Source organism: Topomyia yanbarensis, chromosome 1, assembly GCF_030247195.1.
Source record: "Topomyia yanbarensis strain Yona2022 chromosome 1, ASM3024719v1, whole genome shotgun sequence".
Lineage (NCBI taxonomy): Eukaryota > Metazoa > Arthropoda > Insecta > Diptera > Culicidae > Topomyia > Topomyia yanbarensis.
The window spans coordinates 151867803-151881749 of record NC_080670.1 but is presented as its reverse complement, the minus strand read 5'-3'; the positions used below and the strand labels follow the sequence as shown (position 1 = coordinate 151881749).

The window sequence follows — 13947 nt, the reverse complement described above, 5'->3', positions numbered from 1 at the left end:
TTTTTACAATGTTCTTGTAGCGGAATTTGATGAAATCCAGACATTAGGTCAAGTGTGGAGAAGTATTTCGCCCTGCCTAATTGGTCTAGTATTTCATCAATCCTGGGCAATGGGAACTTATCTGGTATGATTTTCTTATTCAGTTGTCTAAAATCGACAACTAGTCTCCACTTTTTATCATTAGAATTAGTTTTCTTGGGGACAAGAAGAATGGGAGAATTGTACGGCGATGTTGAGTTCTGAATAATGTTTTGATCTAGCATGTTTCTTACTTGTAGATCAATTTCCAGTTTTTGTGACTCTGGAGTTCTGTAATTTTTAATGTAAACAGGAGATTTGTCATTTAACAAAATTTCTTGTTTGTAGAAATTATTCGTGGATAGGTTATCGTCTTCTAACGCGAATATGTCACTATATTGCCTACAAAGACGTTCAAGGCCAGATTTGATTATTGGGTCGATATTGTTTAGTTGAAGTTCGCGAACTAATCGTTCGTTCCTTGTATGGTTTCCATTTTGTAGAATAGTTCGACTATGGAAACAAAAATTTCGTAGAGGTGTCATAGTCGGTATGAAATTTTCTGGGATGAGTATATTTTCGTTTGTTGTGTTTATGAACTTTACAAACTTGTTTTCATTATTAATAATGCAGTTTGCATACACTAATCCTGGAGTTAGCTCGTTTGATATGGTAACCATATCTTCTGGTAGATAAGGTAGGTTTAGATTTTTAATTATTTCACATCGTGGAGGTATGATTTGCTTGGTGCGTGATTTTTCGTAAATTGGTATAGTAATGCGGGTGTTAAAAGCATTCATTATCAGGATCCAGGTATTATAATCGATACAACACTTATAAGAGGTAAAGAAATCCCTTCCTAAAATACCGTCGGTGGGAATTGGAAAGTTGTCGCTTACCGTATATAATTTGTGTTGAAGCGAAAATTCATCGATTAACAGATTAGTGGTGAGTCTTCCATAAGTGGTTATGGTACCGTTGCCTATTCCGGAAATAGTGCATGTGTCATTAGGGTTATAGTTTTGCTGATATTTTAATTTTGAGGATTTTATAACTGAAATATCTGAACCACAATCTATTATAAAACTACATTGTTGTTCGGCACATTCGACGTTCAAAAGCACAAAATTGGTTGCAGATAAATTTACGGCATAAACTGCCCTTGAGTTTGACCTAAAAAATTAGGTTGCGGTATCTGTTGTGTTGGTGGATGGGTAGGCAACGAGGGTTGCATATTGTTTTGCATTGGTTGGAAAACAGGGGTTTGGTTCAATTGTTGGGGGATGTTTTGGGCTACATACATTCCATAATGAGGATTGAAATGTCCTCTTTGTGACAACTGTCCTCGTTGGTGGTAAGGTCTTCTTCCGTTATGATTACCTCTACCGTGGAAATTTCCACGATAACCGTTGTAATTTCCACGATTAGAATTACTCCTTTGGAAGTTGTTTTGGTTACCTCTGTAATATTGGAAATGACCACGACAATTTCCTCGACCATTGTTGAAATTTCTACCGTGGTTGTTTTGTTGAGTACTACGAATCGTGAACATTTGTGTAGGGGTTGGTTTGTCATTTTCCATGAGCTTTTCAGTAGCATCTGTAATTTTGGTAAAGGTCCCAGCCTTCAAAACAATCTTCGTGTCATTGTTTCTGACACCGTCTATGAGAGCTTCGACGCCCTTTTTGGTAGCCATCGTATTAGCTCTGTTTATTGGAATTTGCTCTGTTACGTAGACCGACCTAAGCTGTGCGGTTAATTTTTCCACTGCACTACAGAATGATTCTGCTGATTCTTTCTGTTTTACGGCTTTTAATTTTGCAATGATATTGTCTGAAGTAATTTTGGATTCGCAGTGTTGTTTCACTGCGTCAAAAATACCTTGCAGGTCATTGGCTCCTACAATAACCTGACGTGCAACTCCAGTGAGTCGCGATTTGACGAATCGTACTACTGTAACCTGAGCTGCTGCCTGCTGTGCGGCGGTCGCTGCAGCAAAGTCATTAACAACAGTATCATTGAACAGATTTACTGCATCAATGAAAGCGTCCAAGTTTTCTGGAGCACCGTCGTACATTTGTACAAGGGTGGTGCCCAACCTAATGTCAACTTTCGCCATCTTCGCTCTGATTTTATATTTTAATTTTTGAATGAAATTTACGGCACACGCCAATGAATAAACGCTTATTGTATGAACACCTGCGTACTCAAGTTTTGTTGTAATTAACGTATGTATTTCACTGTATATTTGGCGTGTACATTTATACAAAAAATTAAATTCATTTTCGGGATATTCTGATTCATAGTCGGCTAAAATATTTGTAATTAGTGTGTATGTTGTACGAGCATCCGTTAGTTTTGTAGTCAAAGTGTTTCTTTTATATGCACGATTGGGGGCTTTTCTTAGATTGGTAAGAATTGAATTTAAGCGTGAAATGTGGCTATCAATTACAGCTTTATGTACTTCAATATCCATTCGCTAATTGCCATATAATGCCAATATTTTCTGTCAATCTTAAATTTAATTCAAATTTCAGCAACATGTGTCAAAATGTAAAATGGATTCGTTACTACCAACCGGGGGTTCCTGACGGGCTTCCAGGGAGGAGGTGGTGGCGAATGTGATGAACAAAATGTAAAATTGGATTCCAGAACACCATCGTTGTTCTCCGGGTCAGCTAATTATTTGGTTTGCACTTTTCTTATTTTTATCAACACTGCATGTGTCTATCACTCAGTCTGTTTTTAAGCATTGTTTATCGCAGCAACGCTCCTGGCTGCTTTTAACGCCTGTCGGCGCGATTGTTTTTTATGGATTTTGTATAATACTAGTAGGAATTGTGCACCTACTAGCACCAAGATTAACCATAATTTAATTTCACTCTGTTCGAGTGTATCAGTATGATTTTCTAAATGGTTGATCACCTGTGTTTGGTGATCACCAGTATTCACTACTTTTTTTGAGTTAAATAGGCCCATTTTAAGGCAGTATCACTGTCACTTGGTCATTCGTTTTAAGGCAGTATTACTGTCACTTGATCATTCATTTTAAGGCAGTATCACTGTCACTTGATCATTCATCTTAAGGCAGTATCACTGTCACTTGATCATTCATCTTAAGGCAGTATCACTGTCACTTGATCATTCATCTTAAGGCAGTATTACTGTCACTTGGTCATTATGGATAAAAAAAAACTTTTCCCTTTTGCTTTTCTCGCTTTTGACTTTTGCTCCTTTCTCTGTTCAACCTTAAGGCCGTATCACTGTCACTAGGTCGCCATGTGGCGTTTTCTCTCTTCCTAAATAGAAAGACGTACACCCGTTGTTGGTTAGACAGTGAATGTTTTATTCAATTACCTTGTCTACAATTCTTCCTACTGGAGGCGCTTGGAGTCAGTTATGTATATCTATTATGTAAAGAATGGTCAATGCAACGTAAGAGAGAATAACCTGAAAGAATGGGAGAGAAGTCGGAGAAGGTAGTTTGCGCGGAATGCGCTTGGGAACTAAGAGTTGGAATATGAGCAGGACACGTTTTTGTCATGTCAGAATTCTTGAGACCTTTGGGTCTTTACCCCGCTTGCGCGTGCATTTGCATTTGACGCGTAAGCCGTTCAATATTGTGGGAATGAATTATTTTCTCACAGCGTGGTTCAGCTAGTGAGGTCTTTCAGGATGTATGGTTGCTGTGGGTTCGGGAATATGTGCTGTGCACATATCACACGGCTCCTGACGAGGTTCTTGCTCTCTTTGCAGTCACGGAAACCGACGTGTTCTGTACTCCAACCAACTTCTTCTTCCCCTGTAAAGAGGGGGCTAGAAAGAACCTAAGCCGACGCCAATGCTCGTTTAGCTACATCAGCCTTTAGCGTTGCCGTGTCATACTCCTTCACGGCAGACTTTTCGGATTATGTAAACCAGCTCCTTAATGCCCTTATGGATTTTATTTCTCACATCCACAAACTTGTGGAGCTCCTTCACCAAGCGCTTTGCTGCCACTACTTTTGGCTTCTGTGGAGTTTTACTCACCTCGCTCTGTCCTGGCTTCAGCTGCTGCTAGTGATGACCTCACCAAACCACATCTGGTGAACGGATTCGCGACACGAGTTTCATGTTTCTTCTCCATTTTATTGGGTTCCAACTGCGAATTGCTATCTCCACTGGTTGTACGTAGTCGCTTCTTGTGATCCCATGCTTATCTACGCAAGGAGAGAGGCAATGCAAGGGTTGACACTATTCTTTATTGGGAGAAGTTTTCAAAGCTGGACCGGTGTAAATTCGGCAATGGTTCATCCGTACCTAGTACCACCAACTGTATGTATCTTTCTTTTACAGTAACGTTTAAAAAGCTCCGAAAGCCTGGCCTGTACTGCATTGGCACTGTATGGGGCTCACGGCTCATGTTCGTACCTAACCGATAAAAATACTCCTTACTTTTTTTTCGCTCTTCTCCGCGGAACTACATCAAGGTATTACTTCGTTGCGGGACTTGTGCTTTGGTCGCACCTCTTTCTTCTGCTCTGTCTCGGAGCCTCAGTCGATTCATCAAAAGGCTCAACCTTTGAACTTTGATTTAACCCGCGACTCCTCTCTTGCTCTCGTCCCCGTGAGCCGTTTAGATTCTGACTCCATAAGCCATTTAGCTCTTGTTTCCGTGAGTCTTTTAGCTCGCGGCCTTATCACGATCTACTCTGATAGTCCCCGACGGTAAGCTCACCTGCTCCGACCGATAGTTCTCCGACTGAAGAATTTCTCCCGATACCGATACCAGCTTCCTTGAACCGTTTGGCTCCCAGCTTTATCGAGATCTACTCGTATCTTATCCGGCGGTGAAGTAACCTACTCCGACTGAGAATTCTCCGGCAGCGGAGTTTCTCTCGGATGCGATGTCTGTTTCGTGAGCCAATTAGCTCCCATTTTTGTCACGATAGAATCGGATAGTTCACGGCGAAGAATCTGTGGTAGATTTCTCCCGTTTCCGTGAGCCATTTAGCTTCCTGCTTCGTCCTTATCTACTCGATCTAGTCCCCGGCGGTGGACCTAGACAACTCAACGGGCCAGCCAGTAGGTGCTGAGGTCCGTCCAGCGATTCCGGGTGGAGAGTAGCTTTCGGTCCACTGACGCCCCAACGACCGACTGTTAGCTGTTCGACGCAATCTACTCGCACTGATCCCCGGCGGTGGATCTAGCCTACTCACGAGCTACCCGGTAGGGTGTCGAGGTCGGTCCGGTGATTCCGATGAAGCCTGAGTTCCGGTTCACTGGCGCTCCGACGGTTCATACTCGGTGCTACGTCGCGTACTACTCAACTGGTCCCCGGCGGTGAACCTAGCCTACACCGAAGTAGAGTTTCCCTGCGGCGGAATCTTTCCCGAAAACCGATTTGTGGTGTCATGGCGACTGTCTAGCCAACAGCGCTACATTCAACACTTTTTCTGCAGCTCGGAGAGTATATTCGTAACCACTCTGTTGACAGCATCTCTTCGACAAGATTGTCAACTGTCACACCAGGCGTACCCCTTCGAACCTTGGGCATTTGAAAATTACGTGTTCAGATGTCTTTTGCACGTTCACGCACTCCGAGCAAAAGGGTGACGAAGCATGTCCAAACCAATGCAGGTACTTCCGGAAGCATCCAGGCCCGGACAAACACTGCGTCATGTGGAAGTTCACCTCGCCATGCTTTCTACGCACCCACACCGACACATATGGGAAGAGTAGGTGGGACCACCTTCCTTTCTACGCGTTGTCCCACTCTTGCTGCAACTTAGCCAACAAGTCCACTCTAACCCAGTTAAACTCATTCTGGAACCGGTTCGGATTTCTGAATGGAGCCATTATGGATTCCAAATCAAATGCATCAACCGACTCCAACTCAGAATCGGTTGTTGCATTTGATTTGGAATCCATACTGACTCCATTCAGGATTCCCACTCAAATTCCGAATGGTTTGACCGGGAATCAGTCTTCTCACGTTTCGTGTATTTCTCCGCTGGTAGCATTCCACGTCCTCAGCAAGAGTGATGCAGATGGGAATCATCCCGGTAATGACTGGCGACTGATTTAGGGACGATTCTAGTTAGAATCGGTTGTGTCACTGGAGCCGGAATACGAACTGGAACCAGCCAGAATTCCAGTTCATTTCCGGCTGAATTTTACTGGGATGTATTACGAACTAAACAATTTAGACCGCCATTATAGCGCGTTAAAAGCTGGATACCCTGCTTATTCTACAACAGCTGCGTCGCTGAAGGCTTGATGTTGATCTTCACGGCCATGCGTTTCTCTTTCAACCCTTCTATTTCTCTGTCAGGGTGCTTCCACAGAGAACAGACATCCATGATCCAACAAAAATATTTAAAAAAAACGTGTGTAAACATTTGAATCACAGCGAACAGACATCCATGATCGAACAAAAATATTTTAAAAACGTGTGTAAACATTTGAATTAATATAGGATAAACACTAGCGCAGCCAACTTATCCCAACTATCCGTCAAATCCATTCCGGAACCGGTTCGAAATCCTGAATGAATTCAGTATGGAATCTTGCTTAAAGAAAACAACCGATTCCGACTCTATCGGCTCATGCATTTGAGCTGGAATTCATACTGGAAGTCCGAACCGGTTCCGGACTAGTTTGTCGAACTCGCCACAAAAAAAAACATGACGACAGCAGCGCTCCTGATTCGGATATCCCAATACCTTCGAAACCGTTAAAGATTTTTACACAAGTTGAATGTTGAAGATGGACATCTGTTCTCTGTGGTGCTGCTCTACTCCCAATCAAGGAGTTTTTATTCTCAGGTGATCCGATCCTCAAAAACGCCGATCAGCCATGTTGGTTTTAGAAACGACAGCTAACAACATTGTTTACTATTTTTCTCCATATGTTTGCTTAGATTTCAGGCGGTAAACAAAGTTGTTCGCTGTCATTTTTCTTCCCCGCAGTATGCTGCATGCTTACCTCACTCCTCACCTAGTTACTGCCAAATACGAATCACCTTATAACTCTAAGCACCTTGCTCCCAATTATCCATAGATAAGTGGCAAAGATGGTGCTCAAGACCTGACAGTGCTCTGACAAAGGGTGTAGAAGAGTTAGCATCACTTTTTACCAATGCGGTGACTCGCCGAAAGAATTGTGAACCGTATTTGGAATTGGATTTGAAACAAATGTGCCAACGCTTGATCAAGTGACAGGTGATCAGCGAGACAGTGTGTAATGAGAATCAGGTCCTTTTCTGCAACTACAGCATTCTAAACGTATACGGATTTTCACATGTAGCGAAAACTGAAGACGAGAAGAAGTCGTACAGGTGCTCGCGGCGGTATGCTGTGCTCATTATCAGTGATATGTCATATGTACGTTCCATGAGTGCTACCATGAGAAATATGAATGATTTAATTGCATAGAAGAATGCTCTCACACCGCGAATATAAATTGATGTCGATGATATCAAAATGAGCATTGGGTTCGTGTATTTAGGCTCACTAGTGACAGCCTACACCAACAATAGCAGACAAATTCAGACGTATTAGACCGGTTGTCCTTAGAGCACTCTAGTTAGAGTGTGGCCAAGAGGCCATGACGTATCCAAACGAACATGGAATTTGACGTATACACAATAGAAATATGTCAAATTTCATGTTCGTTTGGATACGTCATGGCCTCTTGGCCACACTCTAACTAGAGTGCTCTAGTTGTCCTCTATGAAATCTGCACGCCACCGAAAAACTACCTAAAATTGAGCACTTTGTCTCCATCTCGTGGTATCGTGCAGGAAGGTAAAATTAGGCAAACCGTGTTGCAGGTAGTTCCCATTTAACTACGGCAAATATCATAACTCAAGCTTGAGTTTAATTTACTCAAATTTAAGTTGATTTTACCTAATTTTGAGTATACCCCAAACAACTCAAAAGTACCTTGCTGCACGAAAGACCTCGACTGAGTCGAATCTCTCGTTTTGTTTTTGACAACACTAATAAGTGCGAAAGCGACACACGACTCGAAAGTACCTAAATTTAAGCTCACAAAATATAAATGACAGGAATGGAAATATCTTCCATTACAACCGGGTTCATTGGAATATTTTGATATTACACCTGAAGAATACGTTCAACTACTCAAAAATACATCCTCTTCAGTGTTATGAGTCGTTATTTGACTGATTTGTAATGATAAATCTTATGACAACTTACCTCATCTTGTTTCGACCGCACCAAATCCGCACTCCACACCTTGTTGAACTGGGTCTGTTGCCCAATGATTTGGTTGATATTGTCGCTTTTTTTAACTGGTGTCGGTGTCGTCACTATCGGCTGAATGGAGGACACTGTAAAAAGAACGAAATCGTTACTATATTCTCCTTTCAAAAACCATTTCCCACTCTTACAAGATTCCATTCCTTCCGGCTGTAGGCTAATTCTAGGAGCTGGCTTATCCCTACCGGCAAACCAGTCAGCTGCGCTGAGACTCGGTTCCCATAAAACCCGCGTTGGTGGAAACAGATCATCCTGGAAGAGTTCACTCTTGATTCGTGGCACGGTAAAGCTCAATGGTTCAACCGTGCCGTTCGTAAGCCTTTGTGCTTTGGCGAACTCGACTGATGCAACATCGCACTGGTTCTTGGGAAGGAAGCTAAGTCCCTGCGTAAGCGAGGAGCATCGGTGATGAGAAAGCGGGCATATAAAAGGCGATTCTTCAGTGATCTCGAAACAGTAAATAGTGGAATCGCCTTTACCCGTTGCAAAGATTGTAGAGCTATCTTCGTCGTAGAATGGTATCAGGATAGCAGGAGATACGTCTAATCCAACCATTCCAAGCGGTGCACTCAGATCTGTTGATTTGTACACGTATATTTGCCGTTCCGAAACCCTGTCAATCAAGAATATTTATTAATTTATGTGTTACACTATCAGAACACTGGACATACTTGTCGAATCCAGTTACAACAATGTAATCTCCCTCGACGGCCCACACAAGCCGCGCACCACGTGTTCCGACTGGTCCGCTACCTTCACGGATGGGATTCTCAGATTTTCTTGGATTATACACTCGAATCTTTCCGTCTTTCGATACCGTTGCACCGTACGTCCCGCACGGACTCCACGCAAAGCTGAATATTTGATCGGTGTGTCCCTTCAAACAATACTTCTCAGTTAAGGTGTTCAGATCCCAAACCTTTAATGTCATATCATAACTGGCAGTGAGGAAGACATGTTTGGCTAACGGATGGTATCTGATGATGTAGATCTTGTCTGAGTGTGCCACCAGTTCATTTTCCGGTTCGTTTGTTGGTTCCGTTAGACCACCATCTGGTATTACCCAAATCTTGACAAGACCATCATCGCATGCTACCGCCAGTCGTTTATTGTCGAACGGATCCCATTGGAAGTCCATGATGTTGTTTCCATTGACGAGCGAAGGAATTACTCCATCCGGAAGACGCCCAGGCTTACTCAATTCGAATATTGCTATTTTTCCACCGGCTCCGGATATTGGCACCGCTACTCTCTCTGAATTTGCCTGGAACCCATCGCATTCACCAGGAATTTGTCGGCTCAAGTTACGAATGTTCTCGATATGCGTAGATTTATGTCCCGGAGTTCCCTTCAAATGGCGGAACTTGGACACCCGACCGAACACAGTGGAAGTACGTTTGGAAGTTGTATTCGCTGAATTATTACTATGGTTTCGTTTATTGATGTCCACCGGGAGGTTTTCCTTAGAAAGATCACTGCGGTTACGAGTGAATTCTACGTTGGCCGGCGGTGGCATCGCCTCCTCATCGGTTTTCTGTTCGCCACGAACCTTCATTGATTCACGGCGTCTGGAAGCAGAAATCTTTATTATCTCAATCTAACATTCATTTTTTTGTAGAAAATAGCCTACCTAAGCGGAACGGGTGAGGCCGCCTTTTCCTCTTGCACGCTTTGTGAACGATTCTCGTAAATACGACGCCGTTCAGCAATACTCGTTCGTTGACCACTCAAACGCTCGAATTGGTTCACTTTATCATCCGCAGCAGCATCAAACTGATCTTCCGATTCTGTGGAAACTCTGGATTCAAAAATCTACAACACAAATAGGAAATCAGAATAAACAACACTAATGCTTACAACAGAAAGTTAGTAACCTTTTCACGATCCCCTGACTACAGTAAAAAGATTAGTTTGCGTTAGAAAAGATAAATGTTTGATTAGTTGAATAGCTAAGTCATTATTAACATACAAGAATAAATTACCTTCCTTCGCTCTGCAGTTGTTATGATACGCGGCGTGTCCTCATCCTCGGGAGTTTTGGGTCGCAGCACAACTTCTTCGGTGACTTCGGGTAGCACTTCTGTTTCTTTGCAGTGGCCGTTCTCGTGCATCTCTTCAGCACTTCCATTAGAGGCTAGACTGTTCTCTTGAGTGTTATCGTTGGAATCTCTCGGTAACTCACCATTTTCCGAGCCTGGAGCGTGTGGTACGTTAAACACCTTATCGAAGGAGAAATCGCTCGAAGATCCCGTACTGCAGAAAGGCTTCGGTCCAAGACGAGGCTGAAACACAAATATTTTTGTAAAAGTGACTTACTGCTAAAGCCAATCTGTACAGATTTAACTGGTACGACATCTACAGAACACAAATCAGAACCAATAGAATACTAAAAGACCGTACAACAGCTAACAGAAATGCTCGTGCAGTGCTACCAACTGTGTGGGAACCTAAAATAGAACGCCAAAATCATACCAAAAACTCGCCAGAGATACAACCCAACTAATAAAACACTTCAACTGCTCAAGTGTCAAACCTTGTATCCGGCAGCGGTAGTCCTCGGTCTGGCGACTGGACGAGGAGCGGGAACAACTGGCACTTCTTCACTCGCCACGGAAAGTTGATCAGACACAGAATTATTCCGGGAGGTTCTCGGTAGTGGTTTCGGAGGAGTCACCTCGCCAGGTTGATCCGGCTCCTCCAAACTTCTATCATCGTCCTGACTGGTTCTGTTCGGATGGTTTCCATTACTTTCCGTTTCGTAGCATGAATTCGGTTCAATTACAATATTAGCGTTCTCCGTATTCTTAGTGTCTTTGTTTGAGGTGACTTCTTTGAATTTTTGTTCGAATTCGCTTTTTTCACTGTGCGACTGTTGCTCCATCTGTTTTATTTTATCCTTAATTGGAATAAAAGTTGGTTTCACTATTGACGTCTTGTCGATCTTGTCTGCCGTGCAGCTAATGGTGATGGCTGTGCTTTTCGATTTGTTGGCAATATTTTTGACTACCTCGTTCAGATTACCTCTTAAAATCTAGTGTCAGGTGTCAGGAAGGAGTGAATCAAGTTCACCGATTGGTGTTAATTTAAACATTTGAACGAGGAAGAGCCAGCGATAGAATAGGAAAGAACGGTAGAAACAGAGATGATATACGTAAGGTACACAGTTATTAAGATAGTACGATATTAAACAGAGGATTACATGTGGATGAGGAACACTGGTAGAGGGACAACGATCTTCGAGTGTTTCGTTCAATGAACTTACAATGATTGGCTGATCACCCAACTCTCGCTTTGCTGGGTCGAGGCTTATTTTTGGAACCCCCTGATTCACTCCATTCAGCCATTGAGTTGCCGTGAGCTCAGTTCTGTATCCATTGGTGTCCGGGTAGAGATCACCGTGGAAGTCTCTGTATGACTGAAATATGAAGACTTCATGTACATAAGAAGCACTAGAGGATTTCGATTAACTCACCTTTCGCGGTACTTGGTACATAATCGGTATCACCGAGTTAGAAGTTAGCTGCATGATACGGTTCACTTCGCCTTCCATTACTCGTAGTGCCCTCTTCGGTACCAGACAAGCACCTTTCGTCTGCTCACCAGAGTGTCGAATTCCTTCAATCAAATAGGGGTCTTTATCTGTCACCTCCAAATAGGAAATTGTAGTGTCTCCTTTTCCCGCTAAGAACAACATGTTTGTGTCGGGATCATACAATGGCATAAGTATGCCGGTGGAGCAATCCAACTCCAAAGTCTTCTCTGGGGCTGAGAAATTTCGCAGATCACGAATAATCACCTGTCTCAAACGACCAGCGTCGAACCCGGTGGACAAAATGCGATCCTGATTGCCTAGCCAGACGACCCGTGAATCCTTGATGCTTTGATGACTCTCAGCAATCATTGTTATTGGCGATTCGGCTCGGGGGTCCAGTATGCGAACCATTTTATCTTTGCAGCTGGTAGCACAAACCTTTCCATCCTGTTTCCAACTGAGCGATTGAATGACTTCCGGATGCTGATTGTTTGCTGTGCAAGAGAACACCATTAGACTACTATTTCAAATTCACGGTTTTGTGATACTTACAAAAAGATTCCTGCTGACAGGCGAGATCCCATAAGCTGACGCACCCTACCGCCGTTGAATAGAGTAAACAATCTGCCGTTGGATGAAATCCCACCGTTTCTACCCGTCTTTGCTTAGTGGAAAAAGTACACTCCGGGTTCGAGATGGAGTTCTCCAGCCCCTTCTCTGGGATGTGCCATACTTTCACCAGGCAATCCTGCGACCCTGTAGCCAGCAAGCCATCGTGGAATGGGGAAAAGTCCAAATAGGTCACCGTGTCCGAGTGAGCGTGCAGCAGTGGCATTGTTTTGCTCTTCCGTCCGCAGTCATCGATCGGCAGAACGGCCAGACTGGAACCGGCATGTTCCCAGTTGAAGGCAATGAACGCAGCCGAAGCGGCAATGTTATTACCGTACGTCTGGTATGATCCTACGCAGATGTCCCGAATGCATACTTCCGGCTTTGGTACGATCGGGGCTGCGTTCTTGTACTTAGATGCCTTAAATCGCCATGCCATGCTTCTTCCTCCACGGGGTTGGTCGTATGCGGGATTCTTTGATTTTCTTGAATGGAAGGTAGGCCTGGAGATAAATTTAAATATTAATTAGATGAGATTTCAAAAAAAAGGCCATTCATAGATTACGTAACGCTAAAATTGTCCAAAATTGACTCCCCCTCCCCATGTAACAAATTGTTACAAAAAATTTCTATACCCAATTACATTTTGATGGACGACAATATCTATGTGAAAGAGGTTTTAAAAATCCACACCACTCAATGGTCGTAATATGCGTTGACGTCAGTTGAGAAAAGAGCGAAGGGGTATTCTAAGATAAGTGAAGCGAGTTGCATTTCTTTAAAATATAGTTTGGGGCGATCATAAGCGGTCCATTATGGTTCTGTTAAGCGGGCTGACTCCGTTGGCTGTATTTTTTTTGCGAATGTCAAAGTGAGTTTGGAGAAGGAAAATCAACGACAAACCAGATGTTTATCCAGTAACAAATCCTAGAGACATTCCACGATACGACTTACAGACCTACCATCTGTTTGTGAATTTTAAGGCGACGTACGATTCAATGTAGTTTCGTTACTGTGCCATATACTGATGTTGGATGCTTCGTATGATGTTGGATGCTTCAACATCAAGCGTCAAAATAGCCAAAGAGATATCCAACTCGTTTTTGAAGTTCGATAGTTTAAAGCAGAGCGATGCTCTGCACTCTCTATTATTTTGCTTAATAGAGCGCTGGAGGATGCGAAACGAAAACCGCAATGGAATCGAACCAGATCTGAGATCTGCAATACTTTTAGGCTCCGCGAACGACTTTGACAGCGTTGGAAAGGGAGGCTGCGAGAATCGGACTGGCTATAAACTCTAACAAGGCAAAGTACATGGCAGTTAGTCCGACTGGTGTAGGTTTTGAGGTGGATATCGATGGGGTACGGTACGAAGTTGTCCACGAATTCACATAGCTTGGGGAACAAGTAATATGTGTTAACAAAGTTATCGCATGTTACTTGTGTCGCAAGATATGTGAGCTAAAGTACAAGGACTTTCAATGGTTTGTGTAATCAGCTATAATTCCGTAGCCTACACTGCCG

The 13947-nt window shown here is 43.2% G+C and overlaps 2 protein-coding genes across 5 annotated transcripts in view; both read right to left on the bottom strand.

Annotated features, from left to right (window-relative positions):
* The window catches only part of LOC131677646 (coronin-7), a 59806-nt gene that overhangs the window by 13400 nt on the left and 32459 nt on the right, over window positions 1-13947 (bottom strand). For 2 of the 4 annotated variants that reach the window (XM_058957548.1, XM_058957556.1), the window contains exons 2-11: window positions 12367-12926; window positions 11755-12308; window positions 11545-11697; window positions 10816-11313; window positions 10265-10564; window positions 10157-10174; window positions 9913-10094; window positions 8954-9850; window positions 8414-8895; window positions 8220-8353 (exon numbers count right to left, since the gene is read on the bottom strand). In XM_058957548.1, the coding sequence (XP_058813531.1) occupies window positions 8220-8353; window positions 8414-8895; window positions 8954-9850; window positions 9913-10094; window positions 10157-10174; window positions 10265-10564; window positions 10816-11313; window positions 11545-11697; window positions 11755-12308; window positions 12367-12862 (3714 nt within the window). In that variant the 5' untranslated portion in view covers window positions 12863-12926. The remainder of the gene's footprint in view (window positions 1-8219; window positions 8354-8413; window positions 8896-8953; window positions 9851-9912; window positions 10095-10156; window positions 10175-10264; window positions 10565-10815; window positions 11314-11544; window positions 11698-11754; window positions 12309-12366; window positions 12927-13947) is intronic. The other 2 variants (XM_058957565.1, XM_058957574.1) reach the window with 2 other exon arrangements.
* On the bottom strand, window positions 389-3473 carry LOC131677667 (uncharacterized). The gene has a single exon (XM_058957604.1). The coding sequence runs from the start codon at window positions 2492-2494 to the stop codon at window positions 1163-1165; it is 1332 nt and encodes a 443-aa protein (XP_058813587.1). The 5' UTR covers window positions 2495-3473; the 3' UTR covers window positions 389-1162.

What these genes read in the sequence shown, in the direction of transcription:
- LOC131677667 (XM_058957604.1), bottom strand. Translation starts at nt 2,494, where the DNA reads ATGGATATTGAAGTACATAAAGCTGTAATTGATAGCCACATTTCACGC.